We start from the raw sequence: 20,946 nt of genomic DNA on the forward strand, positions 1-20,946 counted from the left end.
GTTCCTCTGTCCATGGGATTTCCCAGGCAAGAGTACTGGAGTGGGTTGCCATTTCCTTCTCCAGGGGGTTTTCCCGACCCAGCGATCGAACCCGCGTCTCCGGCATTGTCGGCAGATGCTTTACCATATGAGCCACCAGGGAATCCCAGGATCTCAAGAGCTATTTGAATAAACAATGTGAGAATTATTTACCCAATGTCTTTCAGTGATAATTTTTCCAAAACATCTCACTCTACATTTTACCTTTACCAAAACAAAAGTTGTTCAAATCATGCATATCATGAATATGGTCTCGAAAATTCTGAAGAAAATTCTGTGGTAGGGAAGTATATAACTTAAAATATGCATATTATGGAAAACACACAGAATATTCTAATCTATAGATAATAAAGTATATATGTATATGCCCATCCATATATGCATATATGGATACATAACTATATGTATTTATACATATATGAATCTTCGTGTATATATAAGGATGGGGGAAGTGTTGGGTGAGAAAAACTCAGGGCTGGGGAGGTGGTAAGATAAGATAGTAGATAATGAAAATGATCCCTAGGAATTTTTTTCTGTTGCAAGGAAAACTGCTTAAAAATGTATCAAGAATTTTAGTCTACTCTCTTCATTAGATGACTTCTTAAGGATGTTTTCCAAATTATAATCACGTCATTGAAATGTGCTCTCATCAGGTAACTACTGATGAGATTACAAAATAAAACATTCACTCTCAAAAAATGTCCCGATTTAAACAATAAATTATATGGTCACCCTAGCTACAGGGTGTTCTTCTAAGAATGTTACCTATAAAACGCCAAACGGGAAGAAATACCAGACCGTGGGGAGAGGCGGGGGGTGGGGCGGAGGGCGGCTGTTGGGGAGGGTTTATCGAACACAGGCACTTGCTCGCTGCTTTCTTCACTCGATTTCTTTAAACCCTGTACTACCCTTGGCTCACCAGAAATTTCTCTGGCAAAGAATTTTATACTGAATGTGTTCAATTAACACATGTATGCGGTATTTGACATATTTCCATATTTGCTGACATTTGTGGCTTTACATTTGCAATCAATCATACTGTAGCGTTCATTTAACCTTCATCCTTTTTTTTTAAGTTTTCGACTTCGTTTTTATTTAAAAGCCCAGTTGCAACCACCAAATACCTGACTCAGCTCACAACTAGACACAGAGCATCAAATTTCCCAGCCCACTTAATTTGAAAGCCTGCCAAGATAGGTGAAAGACCTTATAAATATGTAAAACAGGAAGTTCAAATTACAGTCAAGTAAATCTCTAGTGATTGATGTTCTTTTCAAAACAATTAAAAAAAAAAAACTAATAAAAAGCAGCACATTTTAAAGATATCCCCCCATCCAAGGCTTCACCCGAGTTCAGCCTGGACAATGTACTTTTAGTACTGTATTTATTTTGGATTTTTACCACTTCCTGGAGGCCTGGAGGAGCCACAGTGGGAGGATCCAAAAAAACTCAGTACCACAGCCATTTTGTTTGTAAGGCAGGCTGGTAGGATTCTATCAGTCAGCAAAGGTTTCTGAAACAATTTTTTAAGAAGGAGAAAAAAGTACTCATGCCTATTGTTTGTAACGTAGCCGTTAAAATCATTATTTTATTTGTATTTTCTGCACAAGAGGAAGTAGTAGTGCTAACCCATTCTAATTTTTTTTTTTTTCAAGGAGTGAAAGCTCCCTGACCTGGAGACGACGTGAATTCGGTGCAAGGCTTCTCTAGGTACCTTTGGGATGTTCAATTTAAAAAAATGTTTTGATGGGGATCATTTTTCACTGGCCACGCTGGTATCCAAAGGAGACCACGACGTTGGTGAATGACAAGCTGCTTAAGAAAAGCGTGCTCGTCCTTAAAAAAAAAATTGCAAGAAATAAAGAATGTGGCTGGAGACATCAAAGGGGGCATTTTCTCGAGCTAGCGCGGGCAGTCGTGGGCGCTATTGTTTTGCAGTGTCACTTGGTAGCGAGCTTCAGACTTTGTCGTTTGGGTGGCTGTGTTTTTAAAAGCCCAGTGTAAAATGGCACTCACACTGCATTTTTTTCCGAGCTGCAGGAGGCGGGGGGAGCGGGGGATAGTGCAGACTGTAGGGACGCTGGCCGCCCAGCCAATCAGAGCCCGCCTGCTTGCCATCGCAAAGTTGTTAACCCCAGAGTCTTCTGGCTGCCGCTGCCTCCTCTGCTTTTAATCTTCGTGGATATTTCTCCGATTTTTTTCCCAAACGCCCACAGATCCTGGGGAAGCCACCCCATGCAGCCACCGATAATGGAAGAAAGTCTGACTTTTTCTTTACCAGATATTTTAAAGATGTTGGAAGATCCATACGCTGCCTGGAGGCTGTTGTTTCTAGGGACACAAGTATCCAGCCTATATTGTTACAATTCTTTTTCCAGAACTGGCTTCTTCTTTGCCTCCACTAATGGTAAGTTTGTCATTTTACAACATTTATGCCATTACATCTTTGACTGAGCCGCCAGCTAAAAAAGGATTTTCATTGTGTTTCTTCTCACAAAACCAGTCTTGGTGTTTTTCTTTAGCTTTGATCTCTGCACATTTCCACCTAATCTTATCTGGTTAATTTTTACCAAAAGAAAAAAAAATTTTTTTTTAACCTCATGATTAAAGCAAAATATTTATAAATTATACTTTAATTACAATGAGCTAAAGGGAACTCAGCTATCTCAAGATGGACTTGTTTTGTGCCAGCAATGTTGGTAATGCCAAATATGTGCATATCCTCTTTATAAAAATTATGTATTACCTAATTTGTCCAGGACTAAATGATCAGCAGGCAAACTATAGATGTAGTTTGGTTTGGTGTGAAATGGGCCTATTGTAGTTTTCTTGATGGATTGCTTAGATACAAACTACAGAAAAGCTGCCCTTGGTATAATGAAGGTGGAGATTGACATAACCGGGTTTATATTAAGTTATGGCTGTTACTAAATAGTGGATCTTTTATTTGCTGATCAGATCTAAACTTGTATTCCATGTTAGTAGTTCCCTGAGGCTCCTCATTAGATAATCTTTGCAGATCTAGCTTGTTTTTCTCCAGAAAGGTACATTTGGGAGACATTTTGTAATTTTTGGCATTTTTCTAGTTTTTTTTTTTTTTCTATTTGCACACGGTGGGAGATCTTTTTTGTTTTGCATTGATCTGTGTTGGTGGCGCTGTAGCTCTCCTCAACAATTTATGTCAGTTTCACTAAAAGAAAAAAGGAGGAAAAAAAAAAAAGAGGTGGGGCAACATTTGATCTATTATCTTCTCTCTGTATTTCCTTAAAGAAAGTTTGATTTGGTCGAAGGGAATTATTCAGTTGTATTGTTTTACTGTTTTCTGTGAACTGTGAACTATGGGTGAGAAGAGACACGTCGTCATAACCCGTCAGGGAGCAGCAGGCCAAGCGTGCAGTTTGCAGTTGTGTATTATCTGATCTGATCATCTCTAGATCACAATTTTTTTCAGTAATAAGCTGTCTGTTTATCTTTTCTTTCCTCAGGAACATTTTGTATTTTTCTTCTATTACAATATCATCCATCCAACGTCTTTAATTTAACAAAATGTTTTGAGTTTTAGTTCACTGAATGTTGTAAAAGTTGAATTTCATTTTGAACCTAGGGATTTCTTAAATAACTATTCTAAGTTTCTCCTGGGGATTTTCTAGGAGTTTGACGTATAATAATGCTTACATTGTTGTTTGTTTTATTTTGAAGTGATACTTCAGTTGAATTTATGTATATCCTTGAGCAAATATTTTAGATTGAGATAATTTTTTAAGAATATGGATACAACTGCTTTTAACTTTTAAAATATTGGTATTCATATATCTAAGTGCAGGGTAAATCTTTTCCATCTTTGTTCTTGTTAAGAGTTATCTGATTAGAGAATATAAGATTTTAGGCCCAAAGCCTCCTAAGAACAAAAATGTGTATTACGATATGACATAGTTTTTACTGTTCTCTGTGAAATTTTTAGATATTTATGAAGATAGTAAGTATGTCCTTAGTTGAAAAAGAACATAGGAAAAAAATCAGCAATTGTACCGTAAAACAAATTATTTTGCTAAGTAAAACAAAAACAAATGAGATAGTATCCTAGACCACCTTTTCATATGATTAAATAGATGATTTCTTTAGAGAGTAAACATTTTTGAAGTTATAAAGTATCTTTTTTTCACTTTGAAATATGTAAGTGCTCATTTCACTAATCATTAAAATTTTCAAGTAAAAGAATGTGTGAAAATGACTAGGAATAGTATTTCTGATTTTTGTGTCTCATATTTACTTATCAGTGCTGAATCCTTTCCTTGAACTTAAAAAATAATTATAAATTTTGCCTATGTTTTGTTTATACTCTGCTATAAAAATTTGAAAACATTCACTGTAACATTTTATCTCATCATAAAATTTCAATCTTCCCATCAAGATTGGTTTTGACATTATAGATTATTTATAGAGTGAAATACTGCAGGTGTAAATATATTCTCTAACCCTCTGATTGTGCTGGAGAGTTTAGTTCTCTGAAGTTAATCTACTGAATAAAATATACTTCCCAATATGTTTATTGCTAAAATATTCTGTTATTCAGCTGGTGACTTTGTTCATTGAATTTGTGAAAACTAAAAATATTTGTCTAATGAAGCCCCCCTTTTAAAAACAAACTGATTCTGTGAAGTCCATATGTAGCTATGCAATGTTCTTTGTTCTCCTATATCATCGACTATTACATCATTGATTATGAATAACCATTATAGTTGCATCTTCACTTTTTAAAATCTTCCATAGATATTTATGTTAAAGATATTCTTCTATCTATGACTCTTACATCACTAAATAAGGTTTAAATCTGTGAGGCCAAAACAATTCATTGTTTTATATTATTCTCCATTTTTAAATCCACCTTGTGCTTCATTTTCACTCTTGATTCTTCAGACATTTTTTTATTGACAACATTTTGTAGGCATTTAGTTTATGAGTTTGGTGAGATTATGATTAGAATGATTATAATAAACTATGTTTTATCCTGAAAAATCTTATTTATTAAATGTAGTATGTAGGGAACTAACTCAGTTTTTCATAGTAACAGTTGCTAGATCATGAACAATAAAGAATTTTTTTTTAATCTTGAAATGTTATTTCAGTCAACAATTACACACTTATTTTTTTCTGGCACACCTTTTTATCAGAGACAGTAGTAAGGAGCAACATTGACTATGTTAAAATATCGTTATCATTTTTTCTCACCCTGCTTCATCCCTCTGATGGAGGGGAGGGGTCAATGAGTAGTGAAATGGCCAAAAACCAGTTTGCAGAAAAAAGAAATAAATGATGCCAAAGAAACAGAAGATGTGTAAATCAAATTCTAAACAATAAACCTCCTAAATATGAACTTGAAACTATGAGTTTGGTCAATAATGGAAATAAACTGAACATTTTATTAAGACTTAATTTAGTGAACCCACATGATTTCCTAATTTATTCATTTGTATTCATTAGTGTTGCTAAAGATTGGGAAAATTTTCAGGTCAGCAAACCTATTAGGAAAAATGCAGTAACAAAGAGAAGAAACATTTACAGTGATATAAAGATGACATCATAAAATGCTGAAAACATTAGCCAGAACCAATCTAATATAACATGGAATAAACTTTTTTAGGAGAAGGAAAATTAGCTAAAAATTTTGCTGTCTGAAAACCAAGTGGAAGACAGACTTGAAATTGTATCTATTTCTAATTCCACCCTCTTTTTGTGTGTGCTTACCTCTTCTTTTTCTTAGACATATCATTACATGTTTTGCAAAGGAAAAGACAGGGGAAGACAAGAGATCAAATGGGTGTTTGTGTTATGACTTTGTTTTTTATCTTTCCGAAAAGATTCTCAAATGGAAACTCTAAAGGGAAGGAAAACAAAGATAATGATTTCTTTAAGAAAAAGATGAAAGGAATGGCCTTTATACTTGATTTATTCAACATTTATTTCTATTTAGGGGTTTGTTTTATATTTTCCTCCTATTACATGCTACTATGCTAAAATGCTGGGATATAGTATTAAGACAAAGAGGCAAGGATTCCTGCCCTCAGGGAGTTTACAGTCCAGTATGGTTCAACATTTTAAAAATTCTTAAATCTAAGATCTTAGATGTAGGAGGTCCCCATCTGAGAATAAGGGCGAAATAATATTTCTGGGGTAAAGCTTTTTTTAAAAAAAAAAAATCTATATAGGGTTTAACAAGTGTCCTTCTGTTCTTCTATTGAAGGACCATTATTTGGGACATTGAAGGGAAAATAGCCCTCAGATTTTAGATATAGCCCTAATAGATGCTGTATACATAGATGGTTAGCTAATGTAAATTACTACTGCAAAGTGAAAAATAAAACATTAAGTAATTTGCTTGAGAAGAGGAGAGGATCATTCTGGTAGTAGGAATTTTGGGTGTGTCCTTGTCAGGTCCATTTAATGAAAACTTTTTTTTCTTTAATGTGTAAAGCCTCATTTTGTACATTTTGCTCTCATTCTCATGAAATAAATGTCAATGTCTATAACAATTATGAAATGAAGCAGGGAAATACAATTTCAGTGTTAAAGGATTATATTAGAATAAAAACATTTTTTTTAATTGCCTGAAATAGTTCTAAGCGTATTTACATGACAAACATTTTTATAAAAACCATTTGTATTTTAATTTAGGAAGGTAATATAATTAAACATGTAGTTAATGGTTAATTAGTGAAGCACATCAGATATGGAGCCAGGAAAGTAAGACTGCAGTTATATACAGATGAATTGGAAGGGAAGGAACTATTCGTTAAGAATTCTCTGTGTGTGCTTTAAGATGACCTCCAGAATGAAGTCAGCAAATTATTTTATCATACAGCCAATTAAAATACTATCTAAATGTATTATATCATATAGTTTGCTTTTGTACTAACATAGGATCCTGTGTAAAAAAAATGAGGACCCTTTATTTCAACTAAATTAATAATGAAGAGTCAGGCCATTTCTAGTCTGGTTCCATAGCTCAACAATGTTATCAAGTTCCTTGCTGGTTTCCATTCTTTTACATTGCCATAATGTCAGCAGTGTCTTTCCTCTTAGTCACAAGATGGCTGCTGCATCTCCAAGCATCATATCCTGATACTACAATTTCCAGAGTTTCTCTTAAGCATCTTCTTAGAAGGGAAAAAATTCTTTCCCAGAGGCCCACAGCAAACTGCTTCTTACATTTCTTTGACCAGGTTTGTAGGAAATGCTCATGCCTAAACCCTGTCTCTGGGAGATTGAAGTTACCCTAATTGGTTTAGCTGGGGAGGAGCTCTTAAAAAGGTGAATACCTGCCTAGTTTCCAGTACTCAGTGTGGCTAGCTCCCATTTGCTTTGTGTAAACTTTAACTGCTTTGTAAAAACATTCTTCAGTGATAAAACCTGTTTTCATAGAAACCAGACTGGTCATGGATGCTGCTAATTTAGAAAAATAAGCATTTAATGAGAGCTTTCTATGTTCCAGCCTTTAGGATAAATGCTACCTGTATTAAATAGCTCCTTAAATCCTCAAACTTTGGAGATAGAATAATTATTATACCCATTTTATAAATGAGCAAACTAAACTTAGAGAGGTTTGGCCCAGGTTACAGTTAATGAAAAAGCCGGAGTTTGAACCCGGGAAGTCTGAAATCAGAACCGGACTTCTAACCGTCACATTGGATATTTCTAAATTTATCTTCTGTAGATGGGCATATAGTAAATATTTATTTATTATCTGGTTGTGCCAGGTCCTAGTTGTGGCATATAGGATTTAACTCCCTGACCAGGGACTCAACCTGGACCTCCTGCATTGGGAGCACAGAGTTTCAGCCCGTGTACCAGCAGGGAAGTCCCCAGATTGGCATATTTTAAATAAACTGTATGATATTCCTATTTAAATGAGTCCTCTGGTGAATAATTTATAAGTCTAATAATCTTTTCTTGACATGAGCAATGCTTACCTACATTATCAGTTGTACACATCTGAATTTTTGTATGTCAGATTTGCTGAAGATACATGCACCATATATCATCTCTTCAGGAGCAGCGCCGAAATTCTTTTAGAAGTTACATTTCTAAAATAAAAAAAAAAAGTTGCAATTCTATCAGGAAAAGAAAAAAAAAAAAGATCAGAGAGTAAAGATGCAGGAAAGCTTTGTTGAAGTGAGTAAATTCATGATTCATAACACTAGGTCAAAACAGAATATTGGCTTCTGTTTCATAACTTACAAGGTACATTTACGTACAAGATGTTTCCACCTTTTCCATCCTTGGGATATAGGGAAGTTTACCCCTCTGGGACATTTTTGGGGGATTCAATGTAGCCTAGATCAGTGGACCTCAAACTTGAGTGTGTACCACCTAACATACAGGTGGCTGGGCCCACACCTCAAGTTCCTGGATCAGTGGGTCTGGGGTGGGGCCTAAGAAGTTGAAGCTGCTAGATGCTGCTGATGCTGCTGGTCAGAGGATCACCCTTTGAGACTGTGCTCTAGAGAATCAGAGGGTACCTGCCATGGAAAATATTTTGGATTTGAAATATGCCAAACTTTAAAGGATATAAATTAATAATTGGCAAATATATGAGTAAATACATGTGCAGGATTGAATAGGTGGTCAGGATAGCCTCCTTGAGAGTAGAGCAATGACTACATCTTATGTTTCAGCATGAGCATCACATTTGAGATTATTTTTCCAGCAACTCATATTTGTGTTTTTTTTAAAATAGTAATCTATAATTTACAAATTATTTTTAAAAGCAAGTAAAAATAGAACTGAGTTGTGCTCAGTAGCAAGTTACATATGAAAAAGACTTCTGTATCTCATCATCTTGCTGGGTTTTCTCAAGATTTTATCCTACCACCCACTAAAGCCCCATGTTCATTAAAATGACATGGTTTTGATGAGACTGGGAAAAAGAGGCCATCATGCCAGTGACCTATATTTAGCTCTGAAACTCAGGCTACTGCCCCAATCCACTGGAAACTCTCCATCCTCCTAAGACAGGTCACAACCTCCAACTGAAAAACACTCTCAAGTGCCAAGGAGCCAAGAGTTTAATTGCTTCACTGCTTTGAGACTTAAAAAAATTTAAGTCTGAAAGCTTTTGCTCATTTTTCACTAAAGTATAAAGTCCAAGAAACAAACCTCCAACATAAATCAGTAAAAAAAAAAAAAAAAATCAGTGAATTCAATGTCCTTAGCATTCTCAGAAGCCTGAATAAGCATTGAGTTATCCTTTCATCCCGTGGAAACCCCGTCAAGAAGCTGGAATGAAGTACTCGAAGAGGCAGGTCTGGGCTGTTTTCAGCCATATCATAAAACATCACTCGGCACCTAGGTAATAATAGACTCAGGTCATTTAAAATGGTCTAAATCTGCCAGAACTGTGCTGTCCAGGATGGCAGTCACTAGCCATTTGTGGCTATGTAAGTTTAAATTGGAATTAATTAAAATGAAACATTCAGTAGCTACACCTGGCTGTTGGTTACCATATTGGACAACTAATTTGTGGAAGGCTTCTTAGTTGTTCAGGTTGCTGTAACAGAGTACCATAAACTGGGTGGCTTATACACAACAGAAATTTATTTCTCACAGTTCTAGAAGCTAGGAAATCTAAGATCAAGTGAAAATAAAAAGTGTTAGTTGCTCAGTCGTGTCTGACTCTTTGCAACCCCATGGACTGCAGCCCACCAGGCTCCTCTGTCCATGGAATTCTCCAGGCAAAAATACTGGAGTATGTAGCCATTCCCTTCTCCAGGGAATCTTCCTGACTCAGGGATCAAACACAGATCTCCTGCATTGTAGGTGGATTCTTCACCAAGATCAAGATACCAGCAAATTCTGTGTCTAGTGAAGGTCCACTTCTTGGTTTGTAGCTGTGTCCTCACACAGTGGATGGCGTAAGGGAGCTCTCTAGGATCTCTTACTGCTGCTGCTGCTAAGTCGCTTCAGTCATGTCTGACTCTGTGCGACCCCATAGACGGCAGGCAAGGGTGCTAATCCCTTTCATGAGGGCTCCACCCTCATGACCTAATCACCCCCAAAAAAACCCACCTCCAAATACCATCACATCTGGGACTAGGATTTCAGTGTATGCATTTGGAGGCTGGGGGATATAAACATTCAGTCTATAGCAGTGTTCACAATTGCAGAAAATTCTATTGGAACTTCACACCACAGTAGGCTCACACTGTGGACCAGTGCTTCTTAACACTGTCTGCACTTCAGTTCAGTCACTCAGTCGTGTCCGACTCTTTGCGACCCCATGAATTGCAGTGACTCAGCAGCGGCAGGCCTCCCTGTCCATCACCAACTCCCAGAGTTCACCCAAACTCACGTGCATCGAGTCGGTGATGCCATCCAGCCATCTCATCCTCTGTCGTCCCCTTCTCCTCCTGCCCCCAATCCCTCCCAGCATCAGGGTCTTTTCCAATGAGTCAACTCTTCGCATGACGTGGCCAAAGTATTGGAGTTTCAGCCTCAGCATCATTCCTTCCAATGAACACCCAGGACTGGTCTCCTTTAGGATGGACTGGTTGGATCTCCTTGCAGTTCAAGGGACTCTCAAGAGTCTTCTCCAACACCACAGTTCAAAAGCATCAATTCTTCGGCGCTCAGCTTTCTTCGCAGTCCAACTCTCACATCCATACACGACTGCTGGAAAAACCATAGCCTTGACTAGACAGACCTTTGTTGGCAAAGTAATGTCTCTGCTTTTTAATATGCTATCTAGGTTGGTCATAACTTTCCTTCCAAGGAGTAAGCGTCTTTTAATTTCATGGCTGTAGTCACCATCTGCAGTGATTTTGGAGCCCACAAAAATAAAGTCTGACACTGTTTCCACTGTTTCCCCATCTATTTCCCATGAAGCGATGGGACCAGATGCCATGATCTTAGTTTTCTGAATGTTGAGCTTTAAGCCAACTTTTTCACTGTCCTCTTTCACTTTCATCAAGAGGCTGCACTTAGAATCACCCAAAAACTTATAAATTAAATGTCTGTGCCCTATCCTCAGAAGTTCTAGCTGATCTCGGTGGAATCTGAGCATAAGTATTTTCTAAAAACTCTCCGTGGGGTTCTAACATGCTGCTGGAATTGAGGATTGTTGAGTGACCCTATGGAACAAAGCCTCTAAACCAGATATTGGGGCTACCAGTAGATAGTGTTGCTACTTCTCATTTCAGTCTTTCAAAAGCTACAGTCATCTAGGAAGAGAGGGAGATTTCAGATCGAAAGAATAATTGGACAGTTAAACCAGTTCTGTCCACATGTGCTGACTGCTTAATGAATACCAACTTCAGCTGGAAGAAAAGCAGTCCAGCTGCCACTCTTCAATTATAAATTACCTGATGCCCTCAAGAGTAAGTCTTGTATATTGAAAGACTATTCTGAAATCAAGTTATTTAAAAATAATATGAAATGTATTGAAGTTACATACCCAAAGGTAGTTCTTCCTTATGTTTTTAAATTTACCTTATATATCTTGCAAATTTTAGATATCATGGTCCTTTAAAACTTGGTCTCATTCATGGCATTATTTAATTAAAAACTTCCCAACTTTTTATATACATTTTACCTTTACTACATCCGATTGCTTACTTTGGTACTTTAGCAGGCATTTTCAAGAAGTTAAGAAGGTCTTATCCATCTCACAAATTTAACTTTTAAGTTTATTTATTTATTTTTAAAAATTTGGCTACACTGTGTCTTGGTTGCAGCACATGGGCTTAGTTGCCTGTAGCATGCGGGATCCTAGTTCCCCAACCAGGGATCGAACCCAACTCCCCTGCATTGGAAGGCAGATTCTTAACTGCTGGATCACTAGGGGAGCCCCTCATACATTTAACTTTTAAATATGGTGATTCTTAAGTTCTCTTTAATGTTTCAATGCTGCATATAAAAAGGAATTCTATTTGAAAGTGTACTAAGCTGACCTCTTACTCCAAATGCTGTGAAACAACAATTACATGGATTTAAAAACATTTCTTTTCTTATTCTAATATTCTTTATGAAGTTAAAAGATTCTTACCTACTAAGAAAAGAGTTATATCCTACCAAAAAATTAGAGTGTTGCCTTCTCCAGTTTATTTTTTTTGTCTACTAAAGTTTCTTGATGAGCACAGGTTTTGATTACAACACAATTAGATCCCTGTCTGAGACACTGTGACATAATGAACCTATTTATGTTCACTGTATCAAAAAAAAAAAAAAAGTATTCTCAAAGCCTATTTTCCTGAGATATTGTCATATCTTTACCTTTTTTTCAGTCAAGTTAGAATTGTTGGTCCCCACACAAGTGGCTACATCAACTGACAAGTATTTGGATTCTGCATTTCTTAATCTTTTAGAATATATATAACTGTCCTCGAGAGACCTCTGAACTTGGCAGACTACTACAGTCCTTCAGGTTATGCCTTGTAAGACAATCAGCTCTTGCAGATATTAACGGATAATTAATTGACACTGAATCTCTCTCTTGGCTTTTGTCTATGTGGTCACAATTTCTAAGGCAATTCTTTTAACAGTTTTTTGTTTTTGTTTTTTTTTTAACTTCCAGATAGCTCCCTAGAAGCCTCTCCATACATATTTCTGTTGAAGACATCACAGGAACATTTTAAATACACATTTCTTATGTTTTCACTGGGCATGCAGGATCTTAGTTCCCCAAATAGGGATTGAACCCATGCCCCCTGCAGTGGAAGCACAGAGTCTTAACCACGCACGGGATCACCACTTCCCCACTGGGGAAGTCCCTAAATACCCAGCTTTGACAGATCTGAATTCCTCCATCAGCTCTTTATTATGCCTATAACCTTCAGACAGTTACTTAATTGTCCAGACCCCCAGTTTCCTCTTCTGTGAATCAAAGTGATCTTGCCTACCCACCTGACTGCTATGAGATTTGCATTTAAAGCACCTAGAGTAATGCCTGACATGATAAAGGCACTAAGTTCATTTTTTCATAGGTACCTCTGATTTCAGGGATCAGAACTGCCCTTACATTCTGTGATGGAAATTAAAACGTTCACCTCACTCTGGTGTATAAAGTTGTTGCAGTATTCGAGAGGCTCTCATCATCCTCCCCATGTCCTTTATGAAGTTGATAAGTCAGTTGCTCCAAGAATTAAGGTTCCTCTGTTAACTGCTCTTCACTCGTTAAATAAATCCTTATTGAGATTCTACTACATTAAAACAACAACTATATTGGACAGAGTCTGAAACGATTAAAGGGAAAACGGAAGAGAAGCATTTGGGAATTGGAGGAAACTTCTTGGAGCAAGTACTTTTGACCAGAGCTTGGAAGGTGGGTGGGCTTTCAACAGGTAGAAATTGAGAGGAGACTTTCAAGTAAAGAAAGTCGTGAGAACACAAGCAAAGAGGAGACAAAACACCGTGGCACTGGGAATACCAGCTGGAAGTCCAGTGTGGGCAGAGAGTAAGCTGTGATGTGGGGGAGCTAGAGGCTGGGGGGTGCGGGAAGGGACTTGGGAATCAGGATGTCGGTCATTACCCATCAGACATCAGTTCAAAAACGTAAGTGCCCTGGAAATGGTGATGGGATAAATAGGAAGGAACTACCTCTTTGTTAATAGACATCTGTTTACCCATTTGCCTGGTAGAGGAAAACTCCAGTGGTATAGATCTCTAACCAGATTAAGTTTTGATGGAAAGAATGAAAAAGGTTGAAAGTTTGGGACAGTTTTCAGTGAAGTGTGGACGCTGGGCGGCAGGGGGCAGCATAAGAGCACTGAAGAGCTGAAAGAGCGCATAAGGGATTTATTTGCTTGTTTACTATTTCTTGACAACTGTGAGTTTATAAGGCTACTTCTATTGATAATAAGTGTTCATTTCCCCCAAATGAATAGAAATTTAAAGAGAAAAGAAAAACAACAGGCTGGCTAGTGGCAGAATGACATTGCTGTTCATTTGAAAGCATAAACATAGACAGTTGTCTATATATTATTTGGGCTTCCTTTGTAGCTCAGCTGGTAAAGAATCTCTGTATTGTTATTTCCTTTCAAATGCGTAAGAACTCAGAATTTTGTATAAAATGTAAAAGTATACATTTGGGGACTTCCCTGGTGGTCCAGGGGCATTGATTTTGTGCTCCCAGTGCAGGAGGCCTGGGTTTGAAGAATCCCTGGTCAGGGAACTAGATCCCACGTGCTGCAAGTAAGACGTGGTACAGCCAAATTTATAATTTTTTTTAAGTATACATTTCAATTGGAAACATGCCTTTATAAGACTCTTTAAGGCTTTGCATTTTTTTGGAAGCGCACTTGTTCAGCTATACTACATTAAAGGAACTAGTGAATAAAATGAGTTAAATAAGGAATAGAAATTTTAATGTACATTCTATTTTACATGCCAAATATGTGGAATTTCAAATTTTGGGTTTTCATGATTATACAAATTTTATTTAAAAAACTATTTTTTCTATTATATCTTAAATTCAAGAATAACCACACTAAATTTCATAAGATTTTCCTGGCATAATTCCCTCATACTAACCTTTCTTAAAATTCTGATGGTTGGTGATATTAAGAATGGAAAATCGGAAGGACTTCCCCAGTGGGCCAGGGGTTAAAATTCCGTGCTACCAGTGCAAGGGGCTTGGGTTCCATCCCTGGTCAGGGAACTATGATCCCACATGCCATGTGGCATGGCCCCCCCAAAAATGGAAAATTGGAATTTCCAGGTACATTCTTTTTCAGCTCTGGAATTTACCACTGCAAATGCTCCATTGCACTCAACAGAGAATCCCTCTCTCTCTCAAGAGTGTGAGGAAGATGGCATCACACTGCTTCACATGCTGCGGGAGGAACACTCCCTCTCTGTTCCTTCACGATCCTCTCATTGTCCATCGTACGCATTTAGGTCATGATCCCTGGGTAGGTCCTTCATGTGCTGCTCTTCGCTCCCTCAGTTCACCTTGTCATGTATGCTTCTTTCCATATACAGCCATAACACCTTTTACTTGTCATCTTAATAGCCACAGAAATTACTTAACAAAATTTTTTATTGAAGTACAATATAGTTGATTTACAATGTTAATTTATGTTGTAAAGCAAAGTGATTCCATATATATATATATATATTCTTTTTCAAATATTCTTTTCCATTATGGTTTATCATTGGATATTGAATATAGTTCTCTGCTATACAGTGTATGTTGTTGTTTATTCATTCTATATAAAACAGACTACATCTGCTAAACCCAAACTCTCCTTTCATCCTTCTGCCAATCCGCTCCCCCTTGGCAATCACAAGTCTGTTCTCTACGTATGTTTCTGTTGCAAAAATAGGTTCATTTGTCGTATTTTAGGTTCCACATATAAGTGATAGCATATGGTATTTGTCTTTCTGACTTAGTATGAGAAACTCTAGTTGCATCCATGTCATTGCAAATGGCATTTCGTTCTTTTTTATGGCTGAGTAATATTCCATTGTATATATATGCACCACATCTTCTTTACCCATTCCTCTGTTGATGGACATTTAGGTTGCTTCCACATCCTGGCTATTGTAGATAGTGCTGCTATGAACATAGGGTTACATGTGTTCTTTTGAATGGGAGTTTTGTCTGGATATATGCCCAGGAATGGGATTGCAGGATCATATGGTAATCCTATTTTTAGGTGTTTGAGAAACCTCCATACTGTTCTCAAACAGTGGCTACACCAACTTACCTTCCCACCAACAGTGTAGGAGGGTTCCCTTTTCTCTACATCCTCTTCAGCATGTGTTATTTATAGAGTTTTTAAATGAATAGCCACATAAATTGATGGCTGACTATTCCATGATTGTTAAATACTGATTTCCAACTTTATTATGGAAAATCTGAAATGATGAATAAACTTTTGGTTTAAGATAGTTAACCTGAAAATTAGTTAAGTATCATGAAAAGAGATGAAAATAAACTACTTTGTGAAGTAAATTTATGACACATTTCCTGTATATTTTATTCAAATCATTTGTAAATCTGAAAATAAAATTATATAAAATTATTTTATATGTTCCTTTCAAAACAGGATATTCCAGAATACACATACAAGACATACCACCCTATTTGCTTTTATAGGAATTAAGTTCATTAAGGGCAATAACATTTTTTTCTTTTGTGTCTCCCATGGTTCATAATACAATGCTTGCACGGAGATAGGGCCCAATAAATGAAACAATGTCAGAAAAACTTATACTATGTAAAGCTTGTTTTTTTTTTTTTTTCATTTTGATTATAGTTGCTTTACAGTGTTGTATTAGTTTCGGCTATACAGCAAAGTGAATCACTTATACATACACATGTTGGTATTCGCTCACGCAGTCGGTTCCAATTCTTTGCAACCCCAGGAACGCAGCACGCCAAATTCCCTGTCCCTCACCATCTCCTGGAGTTTGCCCAAGTTCATGTTCATTGCATCAGTGATGCTGTCCAGCCATCTCATCCTCTGATGCCCTCTTCTCCTTCTGCCCCTCTTTTTTTTTTTTTTTAATATCCCTTTTTTTTGGATTGCCTTCCCATTTAGGTCACCACCGAGCACTGAGTAGAGGTCCCTGTGATATACAGCAGGTTCTCATTAGTTATCTGTTTTATACAGAGTGTGATATGTCAATTCCAGTTTCCCAATTCATCCCACACATAACCTTTTTTTTTTAATCTTTTAAAAAATTGTTTATTTATTCATTTGGCTACACTGGTTCTTTAGCTGCAGCATATGGGATCTAGTTCCCTGACCAGGGATTGAAAACCCGGACCCCCTGCATTGGGAGCGTAGAGTCTTAGTCAAGGAACCACCAGGGAAGTCCTCACACATAACCTAGTTTTTTGATGTAAGATTTAAAGGTACTCTTCGTACTTTCATCATACTTTTCAAATTGTTAAATTGGTTAAATTGTTACTATTATTGTTCTTCTTGTTGCTATTTGGTATTTTCTGTCAGTGCTTGGATAATAATACTGTGTTGTTTTCTTAGTTTATTACATAGAAATTGTCTGCACTTTTCCAGTGAGAATATTAGCCTAGTTGCAGATTTTTTATTTTGTTGTTCAGTCGCTCTGTGGTGTCCAACTCTTTGCGACCCCATGGACTGCAGGACACCAGGCTTCCCTGTCCTTCACTTTCTCCTTGAGTTTGCTCGAATTCAGGTCCATTGAGTTGGTGATGCCATCCAACCATCTCATACTCTGTTGCCCCCTTCTCCTCCGGCCCTCAATCTTTCCTAGCATCAGGGTCTTTGCCAGTGAGTCAGCTCTTCGAATCAGGTGGCCAAAGTATTGGAGCTTCAGCTGCAGCATCAGTCTTTCCAGTGAATAGTCAGGGATGATTTCATTTAGGATTGAACTGGTTTGACCTCGCTGTTCAAGGGACTCTCAATATTCTTCTCTAGCACCAGAGTTCAAAAGCATCAATTCTTTTGCACTCAGCCTTTTTTATGGTCCAACTCTCACATCATGGTCCAACTCTCACATCTGTACATGACTAATGGAAAAACTATAGCTTTCACTATATGGATCTTTGTAGGCAAAGTGATGTCTCTGCTTTTTAATATCTTGTCTAGATTGGACATAGTTCTTCCAAGGAGCAAGTGTCTTAATTTCATGGCTGCAGTCATTGTCCACAGTGATTTTGGAGCCCAAGAAAATAAAGTCTATCACTTTTTCCATTTCCCCACCCCCATCTATTTGCCATGAAGTGATGGAACCTGGGTACCATGATCTTACTTTTATGAATGTTGCATTTTAAGTCAGCTTTTTCACTCTCCTCTTTCACCTTCATCAAGAGGCTCTTTAGTTCCTCTTCACATTCTGCCATTAGAATGGTGTCATCTACATATATCTGAGGTTATTGATATTTCTCCCTGCAATCTTGATTCCAGCTTGAGCTTCATCCAGCCCAGCATTTTGCATGATATACTCTGCATAGAAGTTAAATAAGCAGGATGATAATTTCCAGTCTCGACGTACTCCTTTCCTGATTTGGAACCAGTCTGTTGTTCCATGCCCTGTTCTAACTGTTGCTTCTTGACCTACGTACAGGTTTCTGAGAAGCAGGTCAGGTGGTCTGGTATTCCCATCTCTTTAAGAAGTTTGTTGTGATCCACACAGTCTTTCATTACCAGACTTAATTATTTTGACCATTTCTGCTTTAGCTTTTGTTTCAGTTTGTATCTTTTTTTCATATTAATTATGAATCTTTATTTTTCAGTTTTAATGGTTTTTATATTTCAGTTTTTTTATTTGTGTGCTACGTGGATTTCTCAGCTCACATTTGAACATACAGTGCAAGACTAGGGCTTCCCAGGTGGCTCATTGCTAAAGAACCTGCCTGCCAACGTAGAAGACGTGGGTTTCATTCCTGGGTTGGGAGATCCCCTGGAAAAGGAAATAGCAACCCACTCCAGTATTCTTGCTTGGGAAATCCCATGGACAGAGGAGTCTGGCGGGCTACAGTCCATGGGGTGGCAAAGAGTCGGTTACAACTTAGCAACTATACTAAAAACAATGGCAAGACTACTTATACTAAGCATCTTTTAAAAACTTTTTGCTTGATCATCAGTTATTACTAATTATAGTATAACATATATAGTATAACATAATATAACTGGGTCTAAATTTCGGCATGCGGGATCTTTAGTTAGCATACAAACTCTTTTCTATGGCATGTGGGATCTAGTTCCCCAACTAGGAACTGAACCCAGGCACCCTGCATTGGGAATGTGGAGTCTTAGCCAATGGCCCACCAGGGAAATCCCACAGTATAACATCTTGACCCACTCACTGAAATTACTCTCCGTAAGGCATATCTTCTAGGACTTTATTTGCTCTCAGTCTTCTCAAGGGCCTTCTAGACTGTGTAAATATATAGTCAGGAAACACTGAAGACATAGTTTCCGAAAAATCTCGTGTCTCTAATTTTCTTTTGTTTTTTCCATTTAGAAAATTTCATGTATCCTCATTTTTTCCTACCAACAATAGAAATGAGATAATCATCCAATTTGAGAGTTTTAAGTTTTGGAAGGGATCATTAAGTCTTAGTCCTCCTTTTCAAAGTTGAAGATACTGAAGTCCAGGGAGATTAAAATCAAGATCACACAGCTAGTTGGTGGCAAAGCCAGGATTAGAACCTCCAGCTTCTAAATTAAAATGCTCATAAGTAACTATGTAATACAGATGAGATAGCTTAGCATGAATTATTTTTGTAATTCATTGATGATGATTATAAAACTGTAACAGCTTAAAAACTTCTTTGCTTTTAAAAGTAACCTTAAAAACTCACATAATAGAAGCAATATTATCATAAAATTAGACTATTTTCTCTATATTTACAATTGTTTTGTTATTCCCATGAAGAGTTAAGAAAGACCACTATACAGAATATTGTTAAAAAAAATAATGCTGAGGAACCATTGTTTTTCAAGGACAACATGAGAGTTTAGTTATTTGAGGCGGGGGGCGGGGGTGGGGTGGGTCGGGGGAGCACAGATTATGAAACAACCCAAGAAAATAAAGGCAAAGAGAATTCTGTAAAGATGGAAGAAGGGTAGGTAGATGCTGGAGAAACATGCAAAAGTGTCCCATAAAAGCCTGATGTGAAGAAGCATGTGAGAAAAAATATTCAAGAGGGAACACTCTTTTATTCAGATAGTATTTCTTTCTTTTTAAGATTTGGGTTTTGTATGTTTTTGTTCAACAGAAAGGAGGACTGAACAGATAGGATACCCAGTGTAGTGTTTATGTTAAAATGAAGGTAATCAGGACCTCGGTCACCCTACTTGGGTAACCTGTTTTCCACACTCAACTGGAAACTGTTTCTTAATCTTTAAGAAGAATATTCAGACTTTTTGATGAAATAATATCTAACACTTTTTGAAATCTCACCACAAGGGAGGCATTGGAGCCATCTTGTAAGATTTTATAGGGATTCAATGAGATCGTGCTTCCCTGGTGGCTCAGTGGTAATGAATCTGCATGTCAAGCAGGAGATATAGGTTTGATCCCCGGGTCAGGAAGATCCCCTGGAGATCTTGAGTGGGAAATCCATGGACAGAGTGGTCTGGTGGGCTATAGTACATGGGGTCGCAAAAGAGTGGAACATGACTTAGGGACTAAGAACAAGAACAAGGGAGATCATACATGTAAAGCACCCGGGCCAAGGTAAGAAGTCAGTAACTTTAGATATGTGGCTTATTTATCTATTCACAACAATACTTGGAAGTATGTATTATCTCAGTATCAGAGGTAGAAATTAGAATTTTTATTCAGGTTCACAGAGCTAGAAAAGATCAGAGTTGAGATTCAAACCCAAATCATGTCTGACTCTGGAGCCAGCACTTCTAACCACTGTATTACACTCTTTTAACAATTTTTCTTAAAGCTCCTGCTTATCTCAAAATAATTCAAACTTACCGTACATTTCTTAAAATTTTATATTGTACTAGACACACTCTCTAAATAGTTGAAGAAATATGGCAAGATAAATTAAAGGGGGTGAAAGAAAAAGAGTACTGAAAATAGGTAAAATGGGTGAATTTTGGTGTTGCTTTAAATATCTCCTTTTTAAGGAAGTGCTTAAAGGGCCTTAGACTAGGAATGAAATCTTCTGTGACCAACTGCATGATCTGAACAGCTGAGGGATCTTCTGTTTCAGTGTATTACTTGGGAGCAAGTGTATGTAATGCCCTTCCTGACCACTAGGGTGAAACTGAAATAAAATAATATAGTCTTCCCTAGTATATTTGTGTGGGAAATTAAAAAAAATACTTTGCAATTATCAAAGTTTTTTTTTTTAACCATATGTTTGTTCTTCATATTGGCCTAAGAAGGAGGAGAAAAAGTATTCTTTAGACCAAGTATGTCATATCACTCAGTCATGTCTGACTGTTTGTGGCTCTGTCCATT

General features: G+C 37.2%; 1 protein-coding gene across 2 annotated transcripts in view; it reads left to right on the forward strand.

Moving 5' to 3' along the window:
- The first annotated feature begins 1,495 nt into the window (after positions 1-1,495).
- EPC1 (enhancer of polycomb homolog 1) overlaps positions 1,496-20,946 on the forward strand; it is a 97,034-nt gene continuing 77,583 nt past the window's right edge. The window contains exons 1-3 of one of the 2 annotated variants that reach the window (XM_061436185.1): positions 1,496-1,582; positions 1,695-1,749; positions 2,321-2,446. In XM_061436185.1, coding sequence (XP_061292169.1) covers positions 2,444-2,446 — 3 coding nt within the window. In that variant the 5' untranslated portion in view covers positions 1,496-1,582; positions 1,695-1,749; positions 2,321-2,443. Of the gene's footprint in view, positions 1,750-2,320; positions 2,447-20,946 lie in introns of both variants that reach the window. The other variant, XM_061436184.1, reaches the window with a different exon arrangement.

The sequence above is a fragment of the Bos javanicus genome, chromosome 13 (genome assembly GCF_032452875.1).
Source record: "Bos javanicus breed banteng chromosome 13, ARS-OSU_banteng_1.0, whole genome shotgun sequence".
NCBI classification, from domain to species: domain Eukaryota; kingdom Metazoa; phylum Chordata; class Mammalia; order Artiodactyla; family Bovidae; genus Bos; species Bos javanicus.